We start from the raw sequence: 23,191 nt of genomic DNA, 5'->3' as shown, positions 1-23,191 counted from the left end.
GTGGAAGTTGTCAGAGACGTGTGTTTACTTTCTATGTGATAGATGCCACCTAGTTGCCCCAATACTGTATCAGTTTGTATTACAGCAAAAGTGTAGGAAGATATCCTTTCTTCTATACTCTCATCAAAGAGAGACATTAAAAATCAGCCTTTCTGGTAGTTAAAATATGGTACTTTACCACTCTTTCAATCTGCATTTTCCTGATGCTGGCGGAACATGTTCCTTCCGTTCATTCAACATTTGTATTTTCTGCTCATTTTCCTAGTAGGCATTTAACTGAGAAGAATTCCTACGTAGTTGGCTGAGAGTCTCTTAAATGGATGTGGACAGGTAAAGAGCACCAGTTAGAAACGCTGCTTTTCCTATGAAGACGAGCACTGCATGTAGTAGAATCACCTGGGCCTTGTGTGTGCAGAAGATGTCAGGCGAGACTGCATGGCCTCCACCACCCACACACCCGAGTAACAAAACTGGGAAGTACAAACATGAACGGGAAGGGTTAGGATTCATCTGGATCAAAACTCAAAAGCAACTATTTCAACAAGTCCTGAAAGTAGAACCTCCCGGCACCCCGATCATGATCTCAAACGCACTTTCCACTTAAAGGACGGGGGATTTTGAAGAAATCCAGGCCTGGGGCAAAAACTGTTATCGGGAGCCTGGGCAATCCTGCTGAACCAGAAAGAGTAAAGAAACCTCCAGGGCCGTCTCAGAGAGCCACCTCTGGGAAGGGACTGCAACCATCACTAGACAATAAACTCTCAGGAGACAGAGGCCTGCTCACAGGCCCCTTGTCAAAATGAAGAGACGCTACCCAAGCTCAGAGAAACAAAGCGCCGGGGTGAGGTGGGGGGGCAGGGGCAGAATTCATGGAAGGAAGGACTCAGCTGGGTTTGGAAAGAGAGGAGATTTCAACACAAAAAAGCAAGCCCCAGGCCAAGGGCCCCCATGTTCAAGGTCCTGAAGGCACATGGTGGGGGGGGCACCAGAAGGGGCTGGGGTCGAAGGAGGGGTGGGAGGCAGGGGGAGAGGAGTGTGAGTGACTGTGTGAAAGTGTGAGCGCATAAGTGCCCACATATGGGGACACAGGCAGGAGCTCACTGGGAGGGGCAGGTCCAGGCAGCGCTTTGGAAAAACAGCTAAAATTAGTGCCTCCCTGCACCCCCCCTCCCCAACTGAGATCTCCTTCAGGAAACTGAAGAGCCAGTGAGACGCGTTTCCCAGTGATGGGAAACCACCCCTGGGGCTGCCATGCTCTCCTGTGAGGAGCAACGAGTAATGCGGTCTCACTGCAACCGCACCAGCGCACGTGTGATCCACGGAAGCTCAGACTTGCACCCGCGGCCTCCCTGGGGACCCGCGGATGGTGCTACGGAGGTGGCAACCACAACCCTCACTGCAGCAGACTGCATGCCAGGGCCAGGCGTCCTGTGTGGGACATTGGTTAAAAATATAGACTGCTGGCTCCTGCTCCTCTCCAGAGTGTTTGAAATGCCTATTTGGGCTGGTGGTAAAGGTCACGAATGCTCTCCTTACATCATAAAGCTCCTGGGACTCCCAGCCCCTACTTGGGACGCAGGAAACTGGGAAGAGCATCCTTCCTAAGTGCACAGGGAGCTGAGGTGACAGAGCCCCCGGGGCAGCACAGCCAGAGGGGCCCTATGGAATCCACAGAAATCAGCACACACCCCATGTGGTGTGCCGGCCGACAGGACTTCCTGCAGGGAGAGGCCAGGGAGGGGCAGCTGCTACTGGAGAGACACAGGCCTGCCTTCCCCAGAGGACACAAAGAAGGAGGCCCACTGCAGCTGAGAGGAAGGAAGACAACCCACCCTCTGTGCCCTGGGGGCGGGGGGGACACCATCCTAGGCCCAGACCACAGAGATGCAGTACTGCTGGGGTTGTGCGCGAGACTCTCTCTCGCACAAGACTCTCCAAGGGCCACTGAAAGTGCGCCTGGACAACGGTGACGAGACGAGACTCTCCAACGTATGAAGACACCAAACTCCAGATCCAGGAGGCTCAGAGAACACCTTATAAACACCCCCGAAGCTCCCCAGGTGCTCTCAGTCTTAACGTGCAGTCTAAGTCCAGGCCCTCCTTAGTCCGGCAGCCCTGCAGGCCTGTCTGCCTGGCCCTGCCCCTCCATCTCCCTGCCGCCCACCAAGGGTTGTGGAATTGGTTTCTGGGAGCCCTGTTCAAACACCGGAACTTCCACTCCTGGTCTGGGGTTAAGGGCCCGTGTTGGGTGTTGCTAGAACAGGGTAGGCAAGGACAGAGTGAAGACACAGAGAGAAGTGAAAGAGAAATAATAAAATGGCCGCGCTTAGGCTAACTAATTCCTGGCCTTATACCTGCCGTTTACTTTTAAAACGGTCAGCAAATCTGACCGGACACTGCCCCAGGCCCAGGCCCATTGTTACAATTAGAGCTGGAGTTATTAATTTTCCTGTTTGTTTTACTTCACTCTGGCAACTGAAATTTACAATCATGTTTGGATTCTGAGTCATCCCCCCAGGAAGGGAGTCACCGGACAACCTCAGGAGAGTGACCAGACCCTCTGAAGTCCCTCCTGGCGCCTATGAGCCTGATCAGATGAAGAAGGTCACGTGCTGATGACACTCCAGACCAGTGGACAGTCCCATGATGCTGGACAGACTCGCCAAGATTCGGAAGGAAGCTTCACCAGAGGCTCTTGTTGATAGATACCCCAACCCCAAGACAGGCTCACAGTTCTGAAGGCACGAGCCTGCTGTGAGTCCCCTTTGCCAGGCAAAGTAATAAAGCTGCCTCTTTTCTTCTAAGAAGCTCGAAGACCTTGTCTCTGGGTTATTTGGCTCGTCGGGGACGGGGGCTCATCTTTCAGCAACAGAAGGACGAAGCCAAGGCAGAACAGCATGGGAGAGGGACAGCGGCCCCGGCGCTCACGGCCCACGTTCCATTCTGTCCCTAACCCGCGACTGCAGCCCCGGCACGGGCTTCATGAGGCACCTAAATATGCTAATTTGTTTATAAAGCAAGCCCTTCCTTTTCCGTCCTCTGCTGAAGGTTCCTCAACACTGGAGTCCTGGCTGGGAGGACCTGGTTCCTTCTCACAGTCACTCTAGAAGGAAGATGCTATTCCCATTTCACAGGTGAAGAAACTCAACCTGTGACTCAGAGACCCAGGATAACCACATTTAGAGCAAGTCCCAGACCATGCCCCGGAGAAGTTCCAGAAAAGACCTCCAGAGTCAGTCCAGCCTACTCCACACTCCTGCGACAGACGCAGAGGTGACGCAAGGACTCCCGAACACCCTTGAGCGTGCGTGCTCAGACACTCCCAACGTCTGCCAGGTTAGCGCGTGCAGGTGGCCACCCGCCCAGCTGGGTCGCCCCGGCTAGTGCCAGAACCTCCATCCAAACTTTTGTGCTTACCAATACTTGACCTCTGGTGTCAGACTCCACCAGAGTAATAACCCTACATTTAGGAATACTTTGGATTTCTTAAAAACCTGAAGACTTACACTACGGGCCTGGTACTGTACTTAAGTGTTTTACACCCACTAATGCTCCATCTTCATATCTAATCTTCCCAGAGAGGTGTTGCTGGAATCCATCCCCAAGTTGCTGTCGGAGAAACTGGGGCTTAAAGAAATTAAATACATCTGAGGGTTCCAGTTCCACATCCTTGAATTCAACCAACCACGGATGAAAACTATCTGGAAAGAAAAAATTCCAGGAAGTCCCAAAAAGTAAACCTTAAATTTGCAGCACTACGGCAACTATTTACATAGCATTTACATTGAATTTTAAACTATTTACGCAGAATCTACTGTATTAGGTATACTGATAATTTAAAGTACACAGGAGGATGAGCACAGGTCATGTCCAAATGCTACACCATTTGTATAAGGAACTTGAGCATCTACAGATTCTGGAATCCAAGGGAGGCCTGGATCCAGTCCCCTGCAGACACTGAGGGGAGACTGCAATCTGTTCAAAGCACACAGATCAAGGAAGAGGAAGAACCCGGGTGGAGACGGAGGCTGGGTGGCGCCTGCCTCCACCACGTGACCCAGAGCAGTTCAGTGTAACCCGTCCTGTCTTCTCTGCGCCCCACAAACCCAGCACACCGCGTGCTTTCAGTTTCTTTCTTAAACAAACAGCATGTTACCAACACGAACCTAGACAAACCAGCAAGCAGACCAAGTCTTCGCCTCTACGTCATCTGGAGGGTCAAAACCCCGTCTTTCCCTGGAGTGAGGAAGGACCTGGCACCAACAGGGAGCTTTGTTTTCATAGTTTTCAGATGGAAGTGACTGAAAAAGTCCCCTTTCTCCGAACCCTGTGTTTGGTGATTGTAACTCACCATACAAGGACACGAGATTTTCAACCTTTCATCGCCTCATCCTTCTTTTCTGAGCACTAAAATTTCACTTGGAAGTTAATACTACGATGTTAGTTTTTAAACTAAATACACCTATGGAAGATCCAAACTAAGGAAGAATATTGCTAAGTTAAAGAGTAAGACTTACAGATTTTAATTTTGTTACATCTAAACTGACAAAAAGGTCTTTCTGTAAATTGTTAAAAATTCCCTGTAAACTGAAATTATTTAGCATTTTGCTAGGGACTAGTCTTTTTATACTTGTTAATAAAGTGATTTTCTTAAACATTCTGGCTTTTAAACAACTTGCGTGTGGGGAAAAAAATCCATGAATTTTAAATCTTTCATAAATCTCATTTCTCAAAATTTTAGTAAATTAAAATTTAACACAGAAGTTCCTTAATAGTTTTTGAATTTTACCTTGTTTTCTGTTGTTAAAGTACATTCAAAATAAGCCAATTATTTAAGCAATAAAAAGCAAAGGCGAATAATAATTTTAGTGGTAACAAAGTGATGACACTTAAGTCTTATATTTTTATACAGAAAAGTGCCACTCACTTGGTCTAGATAAACCTGTATGTTAAAAACCTGAAGACAATAATTTGTATTCAGTTATTTGAATCAAATTACACACATGAATATCCCCACTCCAAATCACACATGATGTTAACGGTGCCTCCAGAAGGGCACGTCACAGGCTACAAAAGTGGCACCTGGTGAAGAGACAGATGCAGAACAGATCGACCTATTCATCCGACATTTACTCTACTGTACGGAGACAGATGCGGCTGTGCTTCAAGAGCTCCGGAGACGGGAGCGACCAGGCACAGGGCTCTGGGCGCCAAGGAGGGCCTGACTATCTGTGTCCTGGGAAGGGGAGAAACAGAGAGGGGAGGGCAATGCTCTGGGAGAGGAGAGAGGACGAGGAGGTGGTAAAGAGACATGAGGTTGGGGGCACTACCGTGCACTGTGACTTCCCGTGCTCAGTCAGCAGGGGCTGAGCCAGGAGAAGGGCTGGGGAGACAGGCCTCACCTGGACCAGAGGACTGTCTGCAAGCGAGAGCCGGCCCCTGGGGGTCAGTGAGCACCTGGGAAGACACGCCAGTGGTGACGTCTTCTGAGGATAGAGCCAGACAGGAAGCCAACTGAAGGCTGTAGAAGCCCAGGCGAGCAGCCATGTAGGGACAGGGTCACTGGGGAGGAGTGAGGCCACGGTGGGGGGAGCGTCTAGGTGGGAATGACATTTCTGTTCTCTTATTTTTGTGCCTAATTAGTAATGAGTATTGACTCCTTGTAACCAAAAATGGACCACCACACATATCTAACAATGTGAAATGATACTATTTCCCACAGTTTATCAAAGTGTTAGAATATAATTCAGTCAAAAAGAATCTTCGTGACTTTTCAAAAACTGAGGGTGTGTCTGTGTGCTTCACGCACTGCCAGCTCGGGGGCCGTGGGGAGACCTGGGGGCCTGAGGACAGCACCTCTGCCGGCCAGGCTGGGCCAGGTGCAGACGCCCAGACTCATGGTTCTGTGACTTGGACAAATCAGACTCAGTTCCTGGCCGGCAAAAGGAAACTGTGTGAGTAGGTAACTACAGAGCTATGAGGACTGAATGAGTAAATATCTATACATCCTACTCAGTGATAGGTGCTGAATATTAGTTCCCACCCAGTGTTTTTTTAAAAGTCTCTTTTCAAATTTTCTGTAGCAAATACTTTATTTTTATAATCAGGAAAAAAACTGTCTACCAAGAGATGTGAAGCCCTCCACCAAGCATAAAGAGATGAAAACACATAGGAGTCATGCTCCAGAAAGGGAATGGAGTGAGTTAAACTCTCTTCCACCACTCTGTATATTCTTCGTATGTGCACATGCTTGTCAGTGAGCTGGAGAAGGAGATAAAGGTGGACTTACTGGCTTCCTGAGGAAGAAGATCGACAAAGCTCCCACCAAGGGCATGTCTCCAATCAGCGGCTCCAGGATCACCCGCATGGTACCATGAATCTGAATTCAAACAGAGACCAAAGTATGTGACAGAAAACAAGTCCACAGGCCACTTACTGATGCGAGGAGGGGGTGCATGATGTTCTTAGTGATTTCTGAGCATCTGACTTCAGTTTTCTCTCAAGTATAACCTATGAAGAAAAACTTAACTTCAAAGAAATTCTGAGTTAATAAAAACTTCACAACTTTTTTTTTGAATAGAGCATAGAGAATTTGAGAAGACCATGAAACTTAAAAAACCTTACCTGTATACTCTGCACACCAGCTCTACAAAAATACCGCTTGATCTCCAAATCAATCTCACAATTTCCTACAAAACTAGCAAAGAAAAAGTTCTGTATTACATTCTCTTAATCACCACAGACCCGCAAGATATATAATTTGAATACAATGACAGTAACGCAACAACATCAGACTGCAGGCAAAGCTGTCGCCTGCAGCCCCGCCCATGTCCGAGTACGTTCCTGCCGGGGCACAGTGCTCACTGCTGCAGAGCCAACTCCTGCCCACGGCAGTGAGGCCCACGGCAGCGAGGCTCAGGATGTGCCCGGTGCCGTCAGGGGTTAGAGACATGGCATGTGTCCGGGCATCAATTTTACTCAGTGACAAGTCATTTCACTCTTTAGCGCGAAGCACACCTGGACACACGTGATGCTGCATGTAAGGCGTGCACCTCTTTTTAACACAAACAGGATGCTTTGCATGGCTCCCACCCTCGACTCAAGAAGCAGAACATTATGCTCCTGCTGGGAATCCCCAGGGTCAGTTTGATCATCACTGGACACAGAGTGTCTAAGCGCACGAGCAAAGTACTAACGAAAGGCATCTAGGGCATGTTCTCCCCATCTTTGCGGTCCTGGTGCAAAAGTCAGTACCTACAGGGCCTTCAAACTGAGCACGGGTCTCCTGCTTGTGGGCACATCACCAATAGCCTGCTTCAAAACCATCTCAAAACTTTCCCCTTTTTCACTTGTCAACTGAGAAAAATGCATGTGAGAGCTGTGAGTTAAGTTTCATTTGTGGCAAATGAGGACTCTGCCCCGGGAGACAGGGTCTCAGGTGGCTCTGAGGCTGCTCCAAGATGCGGGGGAGGTGAGTGCACACGGTCCTGGGGAAGCTGGAGGGACGTGCGGTCAGCACACGTTTAGGCAGCACACGTGCTGCTGGTCCCGAGGAGCAGGTGTTCCCGTTAATGATTTCAGTGCTTTTCCAAATATGAAGAGACAAGGATCTGGGCTCATAAAGTTTTCTCCTGGAAGTCTCTAACTATCTGCAGGCATGGTCTGCTGTCTTCCCCAGGGCACAGAACACCTCATTCTCGTCTCCGCCCAGACCTCCCCTCGGGGTTCTAGTGCTCAGGGCTGCAGCTCCCGGCGACGCAATCCTCGCAGAGGCACACAGCCAGTGACAAGTTTTCACCAATGCACTTTAAGCCTTGATCATTTTGCTTCCTAACTTCATTCAATCACTCCTTCCATGTCTCTACTGCCAATAACTTAGGTCCCTGTCTGGAACACACAAGAAGGCAGAGTACAGATTTTCTGGAGACACGAACATCTGAGCTGCATCACTTCCATGTGCCATGATGTCTGCTAAAACCACAAAAGCCAGATGGCGTCTTCAAAATGGCATCAGTCAACAGGTTCATTCCAACAAGTATTTAATAAACGTGTGAAACGCTCCCTTGTTGCTGGAACAAGAGGACAAGGTTTGTGCCCCGGAATCGCATGCTCAGCTAGTGGACAGTCCTTCCCAGGCTTCCTCTTCACTCCCCTGGTGGCAGCAGCGTTTGCAGTGGTGCCAAGTACACCAAAGACTCCCGAGTTTTCCACATTACGTCCTTGGAGCAGTCCATCCTCCCTTCTGTAGTAACTAGTCCTGACTCTGCAGGTTTACTACATTAACGCTCGTTCCAAACTCCAGGATGACATTATAAAATAATATCCCTGCTGCCGTGTGTCAGTCGCTGCCTCACAGCAATGTCACAGGCCTCAGGGAATGCGGGGAGCACAAGCCAGGTTCACGAAGGACAAAGACAAGAGCCGAGAAAACCCTACTGTGGGCACAGCACCAGGAGGCCCCAATTCACTTTTCCCAATTACCTTTTACTGTGGTGAAACACACGTAACGTAGAATTGGCCACCTCAACCACTTCCAGGTGCACGGCTCAGGGGCGTGAAGCACAGGCTGCCGCGCAACCACCCCCACCACCACTGCCAGAACACTAGCAATCTTGCAAAAATTCTATAGCGCTGACCAGCGAGCTCCCCTCCCCCGCCCCCAGCCCCTTTCTGTCCCTGCGAATCTGACTCCTCCAAGGGCCTCGTATGAGTGGAATCACACGCAACTTGTCCTTCTGTGCCTGGCCTACTGAGTCAGTGTGTCACCCCTGCTGCCGCAGGATGGACGCTGCTACCCCAGCACCTCCTTCTCTGTAAAGGCTGAATGACACTCTGCTCTACGAACATGACACTTCCTGCTTATCCACTCAACAGTCACAGACACCTGGGCAGTGTCCACGGTTTAGCTACTGTGAATAAAGCCTCTGTGAACACGAGTGTAAAATATTTCTTTGAGATCTTGTTCTTAATTCTTTTGGGTACATACCCAGAAGTGGAGTTGCTGGATCAAATGGTAACACTGTAAGTTTTTTGAGAAACCACTATTGTGCTTCTACTTCACACACTCACCACCAGGGCACACGGGTTCCAACATCTGTGACCCTCACTGAGCCGTCTTCTGAGTGATGGATCCTGCTGGGTGTGAGGTCGTTAGGGCGTGTGTCTCCCGATTAACTGTGACTTCTCACGTGCCTCTGTCCACTTGTGTATCTTCCTCAGAGAAATGTCCATCCAAGTCCTTTGCTCATTTTTGAATTAGGTTATTTGCTTTTTTGTTGTGTTGAGTTGAAGGAGTTCCTTACACATTCGGGACCTCAGTCCCTATGAGATCTATGATTATACAGATTGCACTGATTCTACAGCTTGCTTTTAGTGTTGACTTTTAACAATACTAAATCTTCCAAACCATGAACATGGGATTTACGTCTTCTTGTGTGTCTCCATGTATTTGTGTCTTTAATTTCTCACAGCAATGCTTTGTGGTTTTCATTGTACAAGCCTTTCACCTCCTCGGTTAACTCCTAAGTATTTTATTCTTTCTGATTACTGTAAATGAAATTGTCTTCTTACTTTCCTTTTTGGGTTGTTCATTGTTAGTATACAGAATGTACCTGATTTTTCTTTTTTGTGTTGACTTCGTATCCTTCTACTTTGCTGAATTTGTTTACTAGTTCTGAAAGACTTCGTGGTGGAATCTTTGGGTTTTCTACATTTAATATAATACCATCTGTGCACAGAGATAATTTTACTTCTTCCTTTCCAACGTGCACACCTCTTACTTTGTTTTCCTCGCACCTACTTGCTCTGAAAGAACCTCCATGTTGAACAGCAGTGGCGAAAGCTGGCACCCCTGTCTTGTTCCCAATCTCGGAGGCAAAGGTCTCAGCCTTCTACCGCTTGCGGGATGCTCACTGTGAACACAGGCCTTTCACTATGCTGACATAGTTTCTGTCTCTTCAGTTTACTGAGTGTTTTTACCAGGAAAGAGTGTTGAACTTTGTCAAGTGCTTTTTCTGTATAACTGAGCTGATCATGTGGCTTTCTCCATATTCTGTGAATGTAGGGTGTTACACTGATCAGTCTCTATATGTTGACCCATCCTTGCATCCCAGGAATAAACCCTACTTGGTCATAGTGTAGAATCCCTTCAACACGTTGCTGAATTCAGCTTGCTAGCATTTCGTTGAGGATTTTTGCATCACTGTTCGAAAGGGATACGAGTCTATGATTTTCTTTCCTTACAATGCCTGTAATTTCTTTTATTTCACACATTTTATGAGTGGCAATCACCTAGGTTATCAGGAACTGAAACCCAGGAAGTAAAGCAATGTGAGTCTTCAACAAGAAGCTGGTCAGACCCCACCCACAGCAGGTGAGAAGAGCGCTCTCACACCCTCCCCCCTCACGGGCGCAGCTGACACAACACACACTCACCTAATCTGAAGGTCCAAAATGATCTGTCTCTTGTCCACGTTTTCAGTGTACACTTTAACACCGTTGATCCTGAGGGGCTGAAACATAATCAACTCACTTTAAAAACTAAGGAGGGCAGAAGACAACCAGGTGCTGCGACACGGCAGAGAGGAAGGAAGAGGAGACTCCGTGTTCACGATGCCCTAGCTGCTTCTCCAGCAGCAAGCCACGAACCCTTGGCCCCTCAGTGTCCTCATCTGTACAACATGTGATGAGGGGACTGCTCCCGGGGAACGTGAAGCTACCAGACACGGAAGTATGAGGCGCCTGGAGCACTCACTGCCCATTGCAGCAAGCGCTCAGGACGGTGGACGCGGCTCCAGCTGTGACTGGCTTTGCTCCTTCAGGACCCCAAGCCCCTCCCCTGGTCTCTGCCAAATGACCCCGACTCTCCCCCTCTGCCCCATCCCCCTCTGCCCCATCCTTACTACATAGTTTAAAACATAAGTTTCTTTCATTTTTTATGTCATAATCTTCCATTTCTTAAGACTTTCACAAAAGCAGGGCTTTTCAATGAATGTATGTATGTATATGCATGACTGGGACACTGCGCTGTACACCAGAAACTGACACATTGTAACTAACTGTACTTCAATTTTTTTTAAATGAGGCTTTTCAGTGAATCAAAATACTCGCTATATTTTCAATACCTAATACACAATATAAAGTCAGAATCAAACAACTCTATAAAAAGAAAAGGCAGACTATAATAGATGTTATATTTCAAGGGCCCCGTTATAACACCATTTCCAAACCTTTTCTGTATTCATTAATTTGAGACCCCTTCTAAGAAAGTTCTCAACATCATATTTGAGCATTAAAACTCAAGCTGAAGAAATATCTTACCTATCTTGCCTACTGCTTCTGTGACAGGATGGGTGTCCTGAAATCTCACTCTTCAACCAGCTGCAGGACTAAACTCTAAGTCTACCTTTCCTACCGTCCCAGGTTCCGGGCTATTCCCCTGATCACACAGCTCAGAGACGTGCAGGATGACAGATCACAGGACACAGTGAGCTCACCATGTGGATAAGTGAAAAGCGGCACAGACACTCAGGGCCCCGAGTTCAAATGACTGCACCACAGATTCCCTTCCTCCCAGACGACACCTCATATTAGGGGGAGGAGGGGCCAACCCTGGGGGACCAGCACCGACCGAGGATGGACAAAGACCCCTGTGTGGGCTCCCTCTCTTCTTCATCAGACAGCCTGAGTCACTGTGGAAGACACTGAGCCCTCTCTGCACATAGAAAATGGCCCTCGATGGGGGAGGGGACCAGCAGCCACGAGATGTCGAACAGGAAAGAGCCTGGGGGCAGTGACACGGCCAGGGGTCAGTCCTCAGACACGTGCACTAAAACCCCGAAAGGCTGGAGCACAGACATCTGAACACACAGTCCATGCCTGGCTCTGCTGTGGGTGTGTTTGAAAGTACTGCTCAACTCCCAAATTTTATTAGGCATAGAAACAATGTTACCTTGAAAGTAATACAACATTATGTGTCAATTATGCCTCAATAGAAAAAAATGTTACCTTCAACCGTTACTAATAATTGTAAACACTGACTTAAAAATATAAAAACAGTCTTAAGGCTTCCGTAGAGTTAGGATTAGTGACTTTCCCTCGCATGTGAGATGACTCCGATAACAGGATCTATCTTTCCCTCCACCTGTGTCGTTGTTGTGGGCCGGAAAGCCTGGCACTGGGGCCCTGAGCTGTTGCCTCTAAACGTCTGGAGAGTAAAGCTTTCAGCATGTGTCATCACAGCATCACTGGTATGTCTGTACATCAAACTCCTTTTCCAGCAGAACAGGTGGCAGAAAACTGTACAAACGTAACTCTGACAGAAGAACGTGGGGCAGACACTGGTGGGGACCACGGGGACCACCGATGAAACTGCAGTGGCTGAAAGACCACAGTGGATGAGTGAGGTGAGCCCAGATGGAGGAGGAGAGGTCCTGCAGGAGGCTGGCCTGGGAGGACCTGCATGCACACTGCCAGCCTTCCAGAAGTTTCCTCTAGACAATAACGTGTATGCACAGGTAAGAACACTCAAGAGGAAACAAACCTGCTGCCCCATGTCAACCCTCGTGAAGCTGAAGGTGCTGAGGTGGGGGTGTGCCCCCCGCACAGCCGGCTCTATGGTTTCTCGAAACAACTTCTCCATAAACTGGCAAATAAAAGGCCACATCTGTTTGACAGTCTGGAAAGAAGAAAGAGCACATGTTACACAAAATGGAATAGTACTCAAGTCATCATGAAAAATCACACTCCTACAGTTTTTCAGAATTTTTGAAAATGGGGGGGGGCTTTTTTATTATACAAAAAAAGTATCTAAATTTTTTAAATGTATTACAATAAGCTTTTTTTTAAGTAATCAAACAATCATTTACCTTTTTATTTGTGTTCTACACACATTTGAAGTTAGGCAGAGCTAAAGTCCAGAAACTTCACTTCAAATGAAAAATGGTGCCACACTATAAAGACACAACCCACACTGCTCCATGCTGGGACCAGACAGTCTGTTCTTAGACTAACAGCAAAACAGGTAGAGCTGCTCCCTCTGAAAACATCTGGAGCACCAGGTGAACAGTAAAGTATTGATTAACCAATATGCTGCAGGAATCAATTACTCTAGCTAAATATTCTCTTTAAGTATACAGGCATATTTAATGATTGCTAAAAAAATCAGAAAATCCTGTGGTTTCAATTCATTGCTAAAAGCCTCTTAAAACTGTATCATTCTTAATAAACATTAATGAGTTGTTTTCAAGGATGGACTAACTTCCAGTGATTTTCTGTGGGTAATCATTATCCACATTAGTTTTTACTATATAAATCTAAGGATATATAAAATACAGATCTACTCCAAAATATAATGACCTAAAAACATAACCTTCTCCAAAAAAGATTATTATCTATCACTAGATTTCCTGGGTGTTATTTCCCCCTTCATAATAACATTTCCAAATTTTTCGCTTATGATTATCATAAAAGAGATTTGACCAGTGGCTGATCAGTAAGGGAGACACAGGGCCAAACATCCAACTGTAAATACATCATTAATTTTCTCACGTCAAAGACACAGTTTGCACTGTTTAGAAAAGGAAAGCAACATATCAGTTATGACTGAGTTCTTCTGGGAGCAAAAGCCAACCCACTAAGTCCAGATGAGTTCACACACTGTCAACATCCAAATCCCCAAATATGGAAAAATGGCATCTTATCCTCTAATTCCCACTGATATTCTGGTATTAAGTGTATTCGACTCTTACCTTATTTAGCCATTCTGCTCTTTCAGTGTCTGGAAAATGAACCTAAGAGAAAAACACACACACACATGACTTACTGACTCCTAACAACTCTAAGATGTCAGGCAGGCCGTTTAGCATTCTTGCTGTTTATCTGTTGTTTGTATAATGTTCTTTAAACACCCTGATGGGAAGCTGGATACAGAAACATGTGGCCCTGGCTCTCCACACCCGAGAATACTCCGAGGCACTTGCCCATCTCCCCGCTGTCCAGAAGAGCACCCGACCCCAAGCCCCTCCTTCCCTGCCCCGCTGCCAGTACTGTCACCCCACACCAGGGATCTGGGCTCAGAGCCCTGAGGTCTGCCTCTCCCCTCCTGCCCCTACTGGCTCCAAGGAGCCAGCACACAATTTCCCATCCTGGGCTCCTCCCCACACCATCTCCCAAATGAGGATTATAATTATAGTTCTCCATGCCTGGGGCTTGCATATTGGAAAAAGTAAGTGTTTAGGCAGGAAAAACCCTATTTAGAAAAATACTGAGAAAGGGTTTTCTTTGGTGTTACAGCCATTCCTGCAGGAAAAGGCAGAAGCTGTTTGGGGCAGGGAGCTCTCCTCTGAGGTGCCACATACTCCCCTCCCCACCCCTCAAAGAAGAACACACTGGCCATGCCAACGTTCTGAAAGCCACACTTCTGGCTTTGCTGGGTGATGGACCACAGTGACCGAGATGGGGTCAGAGAAATGTTCTCCAGAACTGCCACACTTACTTTCCTAAGTAACACACATACTGTAGCCAATAAAAGACAAGCCCCCATCCCATACTCTGGCTGAGAAGAACTGGTCAGGGAATGTTACCCCGGGGTGGGGTGGCCCCAAGGAGACAGCTCTCTGAGAACCAACTCCACCTCTTCTGCTTGGCCCCTAAGAACAAATCACGGGATGGGGCCCAGGAGCAGCCAGTTCCTCTGTTAGAGATAGGCCACTCTCACCACATATGTTGCGGCCATGCAGCTCTGCGGGAGGTCAGGCCGGGTCCACCTGCCCCGTGTCCATGTGCCCGAGCAGACCTGACCCTTCACAGGGCACCAAGGGAAGCCTTTAATTTGCCTGAACCGTAAGGGTGGGCGAGACTGATGGAAATAAGCTTTTCTAAATCAAGTTAGCTTGAGTCCGTTCTGGGACAGAACCGAGTAGATGACAACCTTCCAGAATTTAGGAAAAGGCTCAAGACTCGGGGACGACACCACTCAGGAGGCCAAGGTTCCGGTGAGAACAGTGGTGACGATGGCTCCAATCCGAGGCTCTGCCACTACAGAGGGGCCGGCTCTGACCCAAGTGGATCCAGATGACCAAAGGATCGCACTTCCCCCAAAGCCAGGAGACATGTGGAGCTTGGGGTGGGGAGAATTGGAGGGCTTGCTGGACCAGCCCGACTAGGCCACAAAATTAGCAAGTGCCATTCATCTGCAGGTTGTGCTCTGCTGTTTCTGGAAATTAAATATTAGAGTAGTTCAGTGCTTCAAAAGTCAGGTAGGAGGCTGTAAAGCAGGCGTGAGGCCATGGTCCCAGGAAGCAATTTACTTGAGACCATCTCTGCATCAAGATGACCCTTGGCACACCCTGGTTTACACTCAGGGAGAACGCATGACGCTAGGGTGTCGTGAAAGGGCAAGGGTGACATCATTGCTGGAGAACTTCAACTGCCACTCTGCTTCCAAAAGAAATAACCCAAATGTTAAGCGTCTTTTGATAAAATTACAGCAAAATGAGCTTAGTCTGTCACGTAAGCCTTTTTAAAATCTGTTTTCAGATCCTTTCTTCTCCCCCAAATACTATGCAGTGACAGGATATGTTCATCCCAGGAAACAATGGGACCACCACTGGTGAAAACTGACTTTACGTGTGGCTACTCGCTCTGACACGGCAGTCAAAGCAGACACAGAGAGCATGCAGCCTCTCAGGGCAATGGCAGCTCCTCTGCAGAGGGACATCCCCGACCCGCATAACCCAGGGACAGGGCGCCTCAGGTCCTGCCAGACACACCTGGGCCAGACTGGCTGCACCCTTTCCCAGTGAGCAGGGGCAAGTGGTTGGTTCCTTTCTGCTAAGTGGTGGGGAGTCATTTCCTCATCCTGTGTACCTCAGAGCAGCACTGTTTCTCTGCAGCTTATGTGCAGAAGAAGGTCCCTTCTACTACTGAGGGGGACAGTGTACTCATAATGGTTTTAACTTTTATTTTCAAAATAGTCCTTGGTTTCTTGGACGAACCAAATTCTTGCTGAGCTCTGAACACTCATAAACAAGCATCCTAAACCCTGTGCCTGGTGGGGAGAAAGCTCTGACTAATCCAGACCTTCCGCCCACTTCAAATCTAAGGGAGGCTCATCACGGCAGGGTCCTGTCTGGGCATCCACATGCCCACAACTGTAGGCAAGTCTGCCTGGAGACCAAATTCTCAGATTCTCATGGGGCCATTTAACCAAAAAGGACTAGATCACAGCACAAGGCTGAGCCCTCTTCAAAGCCTGTCACATGGAAGGTCCAGAGGAGTGGAAGGTGAGGGAGGCAGGACCGGGGACCTGGTCCTTGGACAGCCAAGGGACAGACAACCACTCCCCTTGAGCCAGGTTTCTGGAAGACCAGTGAGGGCGGCTGACTATGCTATAAACTCTACCTGTTCAAATCAGCCAAGTAACCACCATTTATTGAGTACGAGTTGCTTCTGACATGGCAGGTTCTGTGCTAAGCTACTCACACACAGTATCTGAGTTAATTCTTACAAGTCTACAGACGGGAATTACGAATACCCCAAGTTTACAGGACAGCAACTAGTGACAGACTGGAGGTGAAAAGGCAGCTCTGCCTGCGCTCGGGAAGATGCGTGCATGGCAGCGAGTGTGCCCAGAGCTGCCTGTAGCACAGCTTCAGAGCGACAGGGAGGGTCTCTGCGGTGACAGTGCCCAGGATGATCTGAATAACGGCTGTGGAATAACTTTCAGGATTTGTTTTTAAGTGAAAATACAAGTGGAGAAAAGCAGGTACAACTAGCTACCATTCATCTCAGAAGGTGGCGGAGACACATAAAAATCTTTTAATAAAAAATTAACAAGAACTTTAAAAACCTGTTCCTTGGGGAAGGTGAGGGCAGGGCGCAGGAGGCGGTGCAGATGAGCTGGACCAAAAATTACAAGAAATTACTACGCTTGGTAATAATAGAGGATACTGCCAGATTTACCAATAGATAAAAATTGATTAATAGAGGCCACATATGCTTAAAAATACTGCTATGTTTATACGTGTGTATATAAACCTATAGCTTTACACACGTTGTATGTGTTTATAAACAAACAGAAAAGAGTTTGCAAGAATATATACCAAACCAGTGGAACACAGAGGGGAATGAGGCTTCCACACTCCCTTCTATTTTCATACGTTCCAATTACTTGTAAGAAGCATAAACTACTTTCCTAATTACTATTGTAATTTAAGACTAAAATTAAGAATTTTCTAACACAGAAGTATTATTTTATACAAAAAATAACTAAAATTATGTGAAAATATAATTTCCATAAATTAAACTATATCTTATTTTAGAGAGAGTGATATTAAACAAGACTCTCTTAGAACATGAGTAATCTACTTCAAATCTGCTTTAAACATTTTTTTTCTGACTTATCAGGTTTCAAAGGTAAAGTATAACTATGTTGAAAGAAACACTTTCATGATTAAGTATGATAAAACGACTCCTGCAAAAACCATTCCAAAATGAGATATCTGCTTCTCTAACAGCATCTGGTTTCTCTGAGTTCACCGACAGTTCTTCAGCTAATCTGCCAGGGCACCAGCAGTTCCAAGTCACCCTGTCACCAGTCCCACGAAGCACCCACACATCATACCAGAGCCCTGCTGCCCACCACCATGCGCCAGGCAGAAACCGTCACCCGCTGTGAGTTCTGATTCTGTTACTGCATTTTTGTCACTGTGCTATTATTCCTTAATCTACTGCACATGTGTAGATTGTTCTTTGTGGAAAACAGACGGAAGAAGCCATTTTTCGAGCAGTCACTTGGGTCTGGCTGGGTGCCCAGAGCCCGGGACGTGATGCGGAATTAGACCTAGTCCCGGCTCAGGAGGCTCGTGGCTGGCGGTGGGCTGGCGGGGGAGGTGGGACTGCCAGCCTAGGAGGCAAGAAGACTTGCCGCCCCCTGAAGGGTCCACGACAGCTTCAGGATGAAGACGGTGTGTGATGGGCTGGAAAGCATTAGCTGGGGTTTGCCCTGCAAAGAAAAGAGAATTTTCCAAGCAAAAACAATGGCACCTGCAATCCACTCTGGCTAGGTGAGGAGTGGGCAGGACGGTGGTGCTGAAACCGAAAAGTCAGGTCAGCCCAGCCCGAAGTGCCTTCTGTGCCACGCAGAGCAGTGCTGCTTCGTTCACCGCTGCGGTCAACGCTGGGGTTTTCAAGAGAGAAGCTACCTAAGGTTAGGATCTCAGGGAATCTATTTTGGAACTACCAGAGAAGACAAGGCAGAGAAACCATATGCATAGTAAGCTTTCAACACAAGTGAACTGGCTACATTACTAAAATTCACGGAAGACGGATTTTGAAAGTCAGGCCATCTCTTAGTAGCAGAATCCCAAGGCATTCAATAGTTCTGAGGTTTTTAATTTACAAGTGCCAAAGAAAAAGAATCTATCAAAATGGAAGAAAGTAAATCTGTTACCAAATTTTAATTCTATTCCCTATGTCGAAAATCTGCTTCTTAGTAATACATATTCATAAACACTTGTTTATGTTCCACAAAACAGAATTTAAAGTAGCAAAAACATGGCAGAGAAAGGCAGAGATGTGCAGGGAAAATACAAAATGTGTCCCTAAATCATACAGGGATGATGAACACATGTCATCTGGTTCCAAATCTTATTTTTCAACAGAAACTCCCCACGCCCACAAAACAAAACGCCACTCAAATCTCCTTTATAAGTCTTATCATGAAACAAGTTTCATATTTATTATACATAGTATCTCTACAAGCTAGAAATAATCACTGTATGAGTATTTAAGTTTTGATTATATTTAAGAGTTGACACCACCCAAGAAATCTCTTTTTATCTTTTCTTTAAAAAGACAAAGGCATATTTTGGATTCTAATATGATGTTGATAATACCAAAGTTGTTTGTTTAGAAAAAGCAAACCAAACACACAAAGGCAGAACACTGACCATATGCCAGAACTCCGAATACAATACCTTGCCCAGTCCTCACAACAGCTCGTTAACAGTGATGCCAGATAAGGAAACAGACCCACGAGGGGGAAGTGACTTGCTCAAAGTTAGAGGGGAAGTGGGCTAGAGAGACGAGTCCCAGACCCAGAGGACTCCAAAGTCTTCCCTGAAGTATGAAAGATAGAACAAACTAACACATAGCTGGCATTTCCTTAACTTAACTCCTATCTTCCCCATTTGTGAACATGGGATAATGTTCAAAACTGAAGCTAAACAGAAGGACTGTCTGTCTTCAAACAGCGCTGTTCCTGCAGGCAGTGTTAACAGTCAGACCTCCCTGCTCGGCCCAGGGCGACCACCCAAAGCACAGCAGGTGCCTCACCCTCACAGGGGCTGTGGGGACACCTGCTGAAACCCCACAGCATCAGCAGCGTGGAGACACGCTGGGTAAACACACTCATTCCTTCCTTCTAAAAATCCAAATAGGGTAACTGATGTCTTAGAAAACATGAGGAAAGACGTAGGTCTATTACAGCTGAAGCAATACTGATTAAGTATCTTTAGTAAAATACAGAAGATAATGGATAAAATGATGATCATCTTGGAAACCAAATGTTATTAAACTTCAAATAGTAAACTAAATATTCAGGTTCACTTATTCACATTCTTCCTCATTCCAAAGATTTGAGCTTCGCTCATTTCTGCATAGCCCTTTGGGCACAGTGTCAAAAAAAAAAAAAAAAAACAACAAACACAAAAGCCAAAAAAGACCAACATCAAGAAACCCACTCAGTTCTTACTTGGAGAAATGACTGGTTCCAGGGGAAGAAGTCGCTTCGTCCGGGCCTGCTGCTCGGAGCGGCCCTGGGCGGCTGGAGGAGGTCCCAGCCTGTGGGGCCTCCGGTCACCCAGCATACCTGGGTGCATCTCACCACCTGTTGCTGACCCCCAAACACCACCTTCTCTCACCAGGCGATGAGCTCTACGTAAGACTACAAATTGGAAAGATCCAAGCAAGATTAAGGTTTTCTTGTCTAAAATCAACACTTACACCTCGAAAACTATAAACGGATGAGGCAAGACTAGCACAACAGAACCGCAGGTTCCACGAAACCATGAGAGGCCCGTGCCCTGCTGTCTCACAACAGAAACTCAGCTTTCAGGAACCTTCAAGCAGTCAACACACACCTTCGCCTGGAAGTACACGGCGGGTTCACTTACACAGACCTGACGTGCAATCAGAGGTCACAGGCTGGGGAGATACTAACCAAAAATCGTCAGGTGTTTAATACTGTTTTGTCTGCATGGGGATTAGTCTTAAAATCAGAGCAATGGGGAAGGGAAACTCACAGAAAGTAAAAACGCCCAGAAAAATTTTGGTTCACACACAAATCAACCAAAGGGGACTCCAAGGTTCCACATACAGAAGGACTTCCTGGAGAACCCGGGACCTGGGAACTGTGGTCAGTGATGGGGAAAGAGTTGGGCTGGTGTCCAAGACAGCATCAGAATCATCTTCACTCTCCTGACCTTGGTCAGGCGGACGTCCACAGCTCTCTAGCCAGCCCTTCCCGATGCGACCAACACAGGAAACTATGACACAGTACATATGACCTGCTGAAACACTGCGGGCAGCTGGGAGCATCTGCATGGTGCTTGGAGGAAAACCCATTACAGTTCTTCCATACTAATGTAATTATGATGGGGAAAATATACTGACACTGGACAAAACTTCCAAATAACAGGATTTAAACAAATTTTACATTTACATCACCAGAGCACACGCCACCTCTCTGTGGCTCCACAGCAGGGAGCTCCAAGTATTCCCAAAGACTGGCTCATGACCAGGTCAGGAGAAAAGGGCTCAAATGTAAATTGGCACCAACAAAAATCTGTACCCTCCAATCTTTTTATGTTAAAATGTCTCCACCCATTCCCACAGGGGTTATTACACCACCTCTGTCTTTCCTCACACCCCCGATTCCAATCCGCCCTCCCCCATCTTCTCCAGAGGCTCAGTATGCATGGAAATTGAAAAAACAGGGTCAAGAAATGTTAATATTTTTTCTAAAATACTGGGATGCTTTCTCTTAACAGCTCTTTCCATAAAGAAGAAAGTACTCAAGATTTTCCAAAAAGGTGAGAGAGAATATCTCCCTAAGAACCTCTGTCAAGGGTTATTACCAGTATGGCCAAATGACTCGCCTGGATGGAAAAGATGGCACAAAACAATTGGGCTTGTCTATTTCTGGTGCACATAAAAAGTAGGCAATCAATTAATTCACGCATTAATCACAGCAATTAATATTTTTCAAAATCCACAGTTAGAATTTTCTCAGTGGTCTGTCTGTATGAGCTCTATGTAGACTTTGATTACTGTGTAACAGTGAGATCTGACTGACCAAAAAGAACACTGCAGTACAAAGACATTAAAATAAACCGACATTGCTGGAAAAGTCATCTGTTTATGGCCTTCCTACCAGGAGAAACTTTCAAAATTCTCTCCAAGGTGTTTTGTACGTTAATGAGCAATTTCCCAAGGGAGGAAGAAGCACTACTGTCCTGCATCACCGCCGAGACCTCAGGCAGGGAGGGCCCGTCTCCACCTGCGCACCAGGAAAAGACCCGGAGTGAGTGTAAATGCGCTTCTTCTGTCGTCTCTACAGCGGGGGGGGGGGGGGGGGGGTGGCCTGGCCTGAGGCTCTGCCGGGCTAACTCTGTTGGTCAGAGGGGCAGGGAAGGGGAAACAGGTACCCACCCCATGGACAAACGCTCAGTTAGCGCACGTTCATCTTCAAAACTTCCTGGCTATTTCTATGCTATATGAATGACTACTACCTACTTTTGTAGATCAGAAATTGTAAAATACAAATTAAAAAGCTAGGCTTACCCAGCACACCTTCTGTAACAACGCTGCCTAAATTATGTGAAAACCAACTCCTATTTCTAATTCACTAGAAAGGAATGCTATCGTGAGGCTTTCTCTAATTTCACGTATCTGCTATATTAGATATACCGTTCATCTACTTACTTATTTTTGTAGGGGGACTTACATTTCAGTGTGTGCATAGAGTGACAAGGACATTTAAGCCAAGACTGATCGTCAACGGCAGAGTCAAAACTGGGACATGGATAACTTCTATACAGCAGAACAATTAGACATCCCTTCATCAAAATACTAATGTCAAGAGATCAATTTAATGCCTTACATACAGATGTATGTTTATGGAAATTTTTCAAAGATTTGAATCGTATTTTAACAAAATTCTAAAGTCATAACATTCTTTCTGTAACTGTTAAAAAGAAAAGCACTCACAGAAGTAAATTATTTGACAATCCTGATTTAAAGTTGAGATTTTGGCATGAGATCTATCATTCCCACAAATTAAAATGAGTCCGAGAATAGGAAGCATGTCTTCTCATCTCCTTCTTAAAACACTTAAGACAATCTGGTTGTTTTTTTACTTTACATCAAATCCAATGCTATCCTTCATATTAAACTCTTATGTCTTGACTAGAATGGACAGAAAGATAGACATGTTAATTACAGCACTGAAGTAACTGTACTTGTTCCATGTACTGAGCGGAGTCAATCCAGCTTTGCTCTATTATTAAAGAGCAGAAGAAGAGGAAGAAACTATGAGACTGTGAAGTTGGGGTTAAAATCTCCTCGAATTACAGACCTGACAGGTATACCAAACATCTACATGAACTCAGAAGTCACATCATGTTTGAAACTTTACTGTGACTTTTTCATTTTCAAGAAATAGGTTCACATGAAATTTCTCAGCTTAATTTTATTCCCTCACACAGACAGTAAATATCTTGAGTTATTAGAATGAAGTGAGAGGAATTTACCAATCTAAAATCTTCTCGTTTTCTACTTTTATTCCTTTATTTGTGTGTAATGGAGAAACACTAGATAATTAGGCACTTGGAAATATTAGGACTCTTCACCTGAATATACTCATTTATATTAACTGGATGTTTTAGACCAAGGTTCCAGTAAATCCTCCATAATGCTTATTTGCCATTAACTGTGACCATGCAACACAGAAACACAAAAAAATAAGACAAAACAAAACCAAAACCAACCGACCAACTGACCAGAGAAAACCGTCAGCTTCATCATCACAGGAACAACCCAGGGGAAGCATGCGGCATATCTATCGTTCTTTGTTTTCTGCACAAGGGACTAAAAAAATATCGAGGAACCTCAGGGAGAAAATTACAAAAAT

At 46.2% G+C, this 23,191-nt stretch overlaps 1 protein-coding gene across 2 annotated transcripts in view; it reads right to left on the bottom strand.

Annotated features, from left to right (window-relative positions):
• The window catches only part of ESYT2 (extended synaptotagmin 2), a 72,157-nt gene that overhangs the window by 32,849 nt on the left and 16,117 nt on the right, over positions 1 to 23,191 (bottom strand). For both annotated transcript variants that reach the window (XM_072964056.1, XM_072964057.1), the window contains exons 2-6: positions 13,749 to 13,790; positions 12,542 to 12,676; positions 10,435 to 10,511; positions 6,625 to 6,697; positions 6,290 to 6,379 (exon numbers count right to left, since the gene is read on the bottom strand). In XM_072964056.1, coding sequence (XP_072820157.1) covers positions 6,290 to 6,379; positions 6,625 to 6,697; positions 10,435 to 10,511; positions 12,542 to 12,676; positions 13,749 to 13,790 — 417 coding nt within the window. The remainder of the gene's footprint in view (positions 1 to 6,289; positions 6,380 to 6,624; positions 6,698 to 10,434; positions 10,512 to 12,541; positions 12,677 to 13,748; positions 13,791 to 23,191) is intronic.

The sequence above is a fragment of the Vicugna pacos genome, chromosome 7 (genome assembly GCF_048564905.1).
Source record: "Vicugna pacos chromosome 7, VicPac4, whole genome shotgun sequence".
Classification (NCBI taxonomy): Eukaryota; Metazoa; Chordata; class Mammalia; order Artiodactyla; family Camelidae; genus Vicugna; species Vicugna pacos.
The sequence above is the reverse complement of the archived record's forward strand: the minus strand, read 5'-3'. Positions and strand labels throughout refer to the sequence as shown.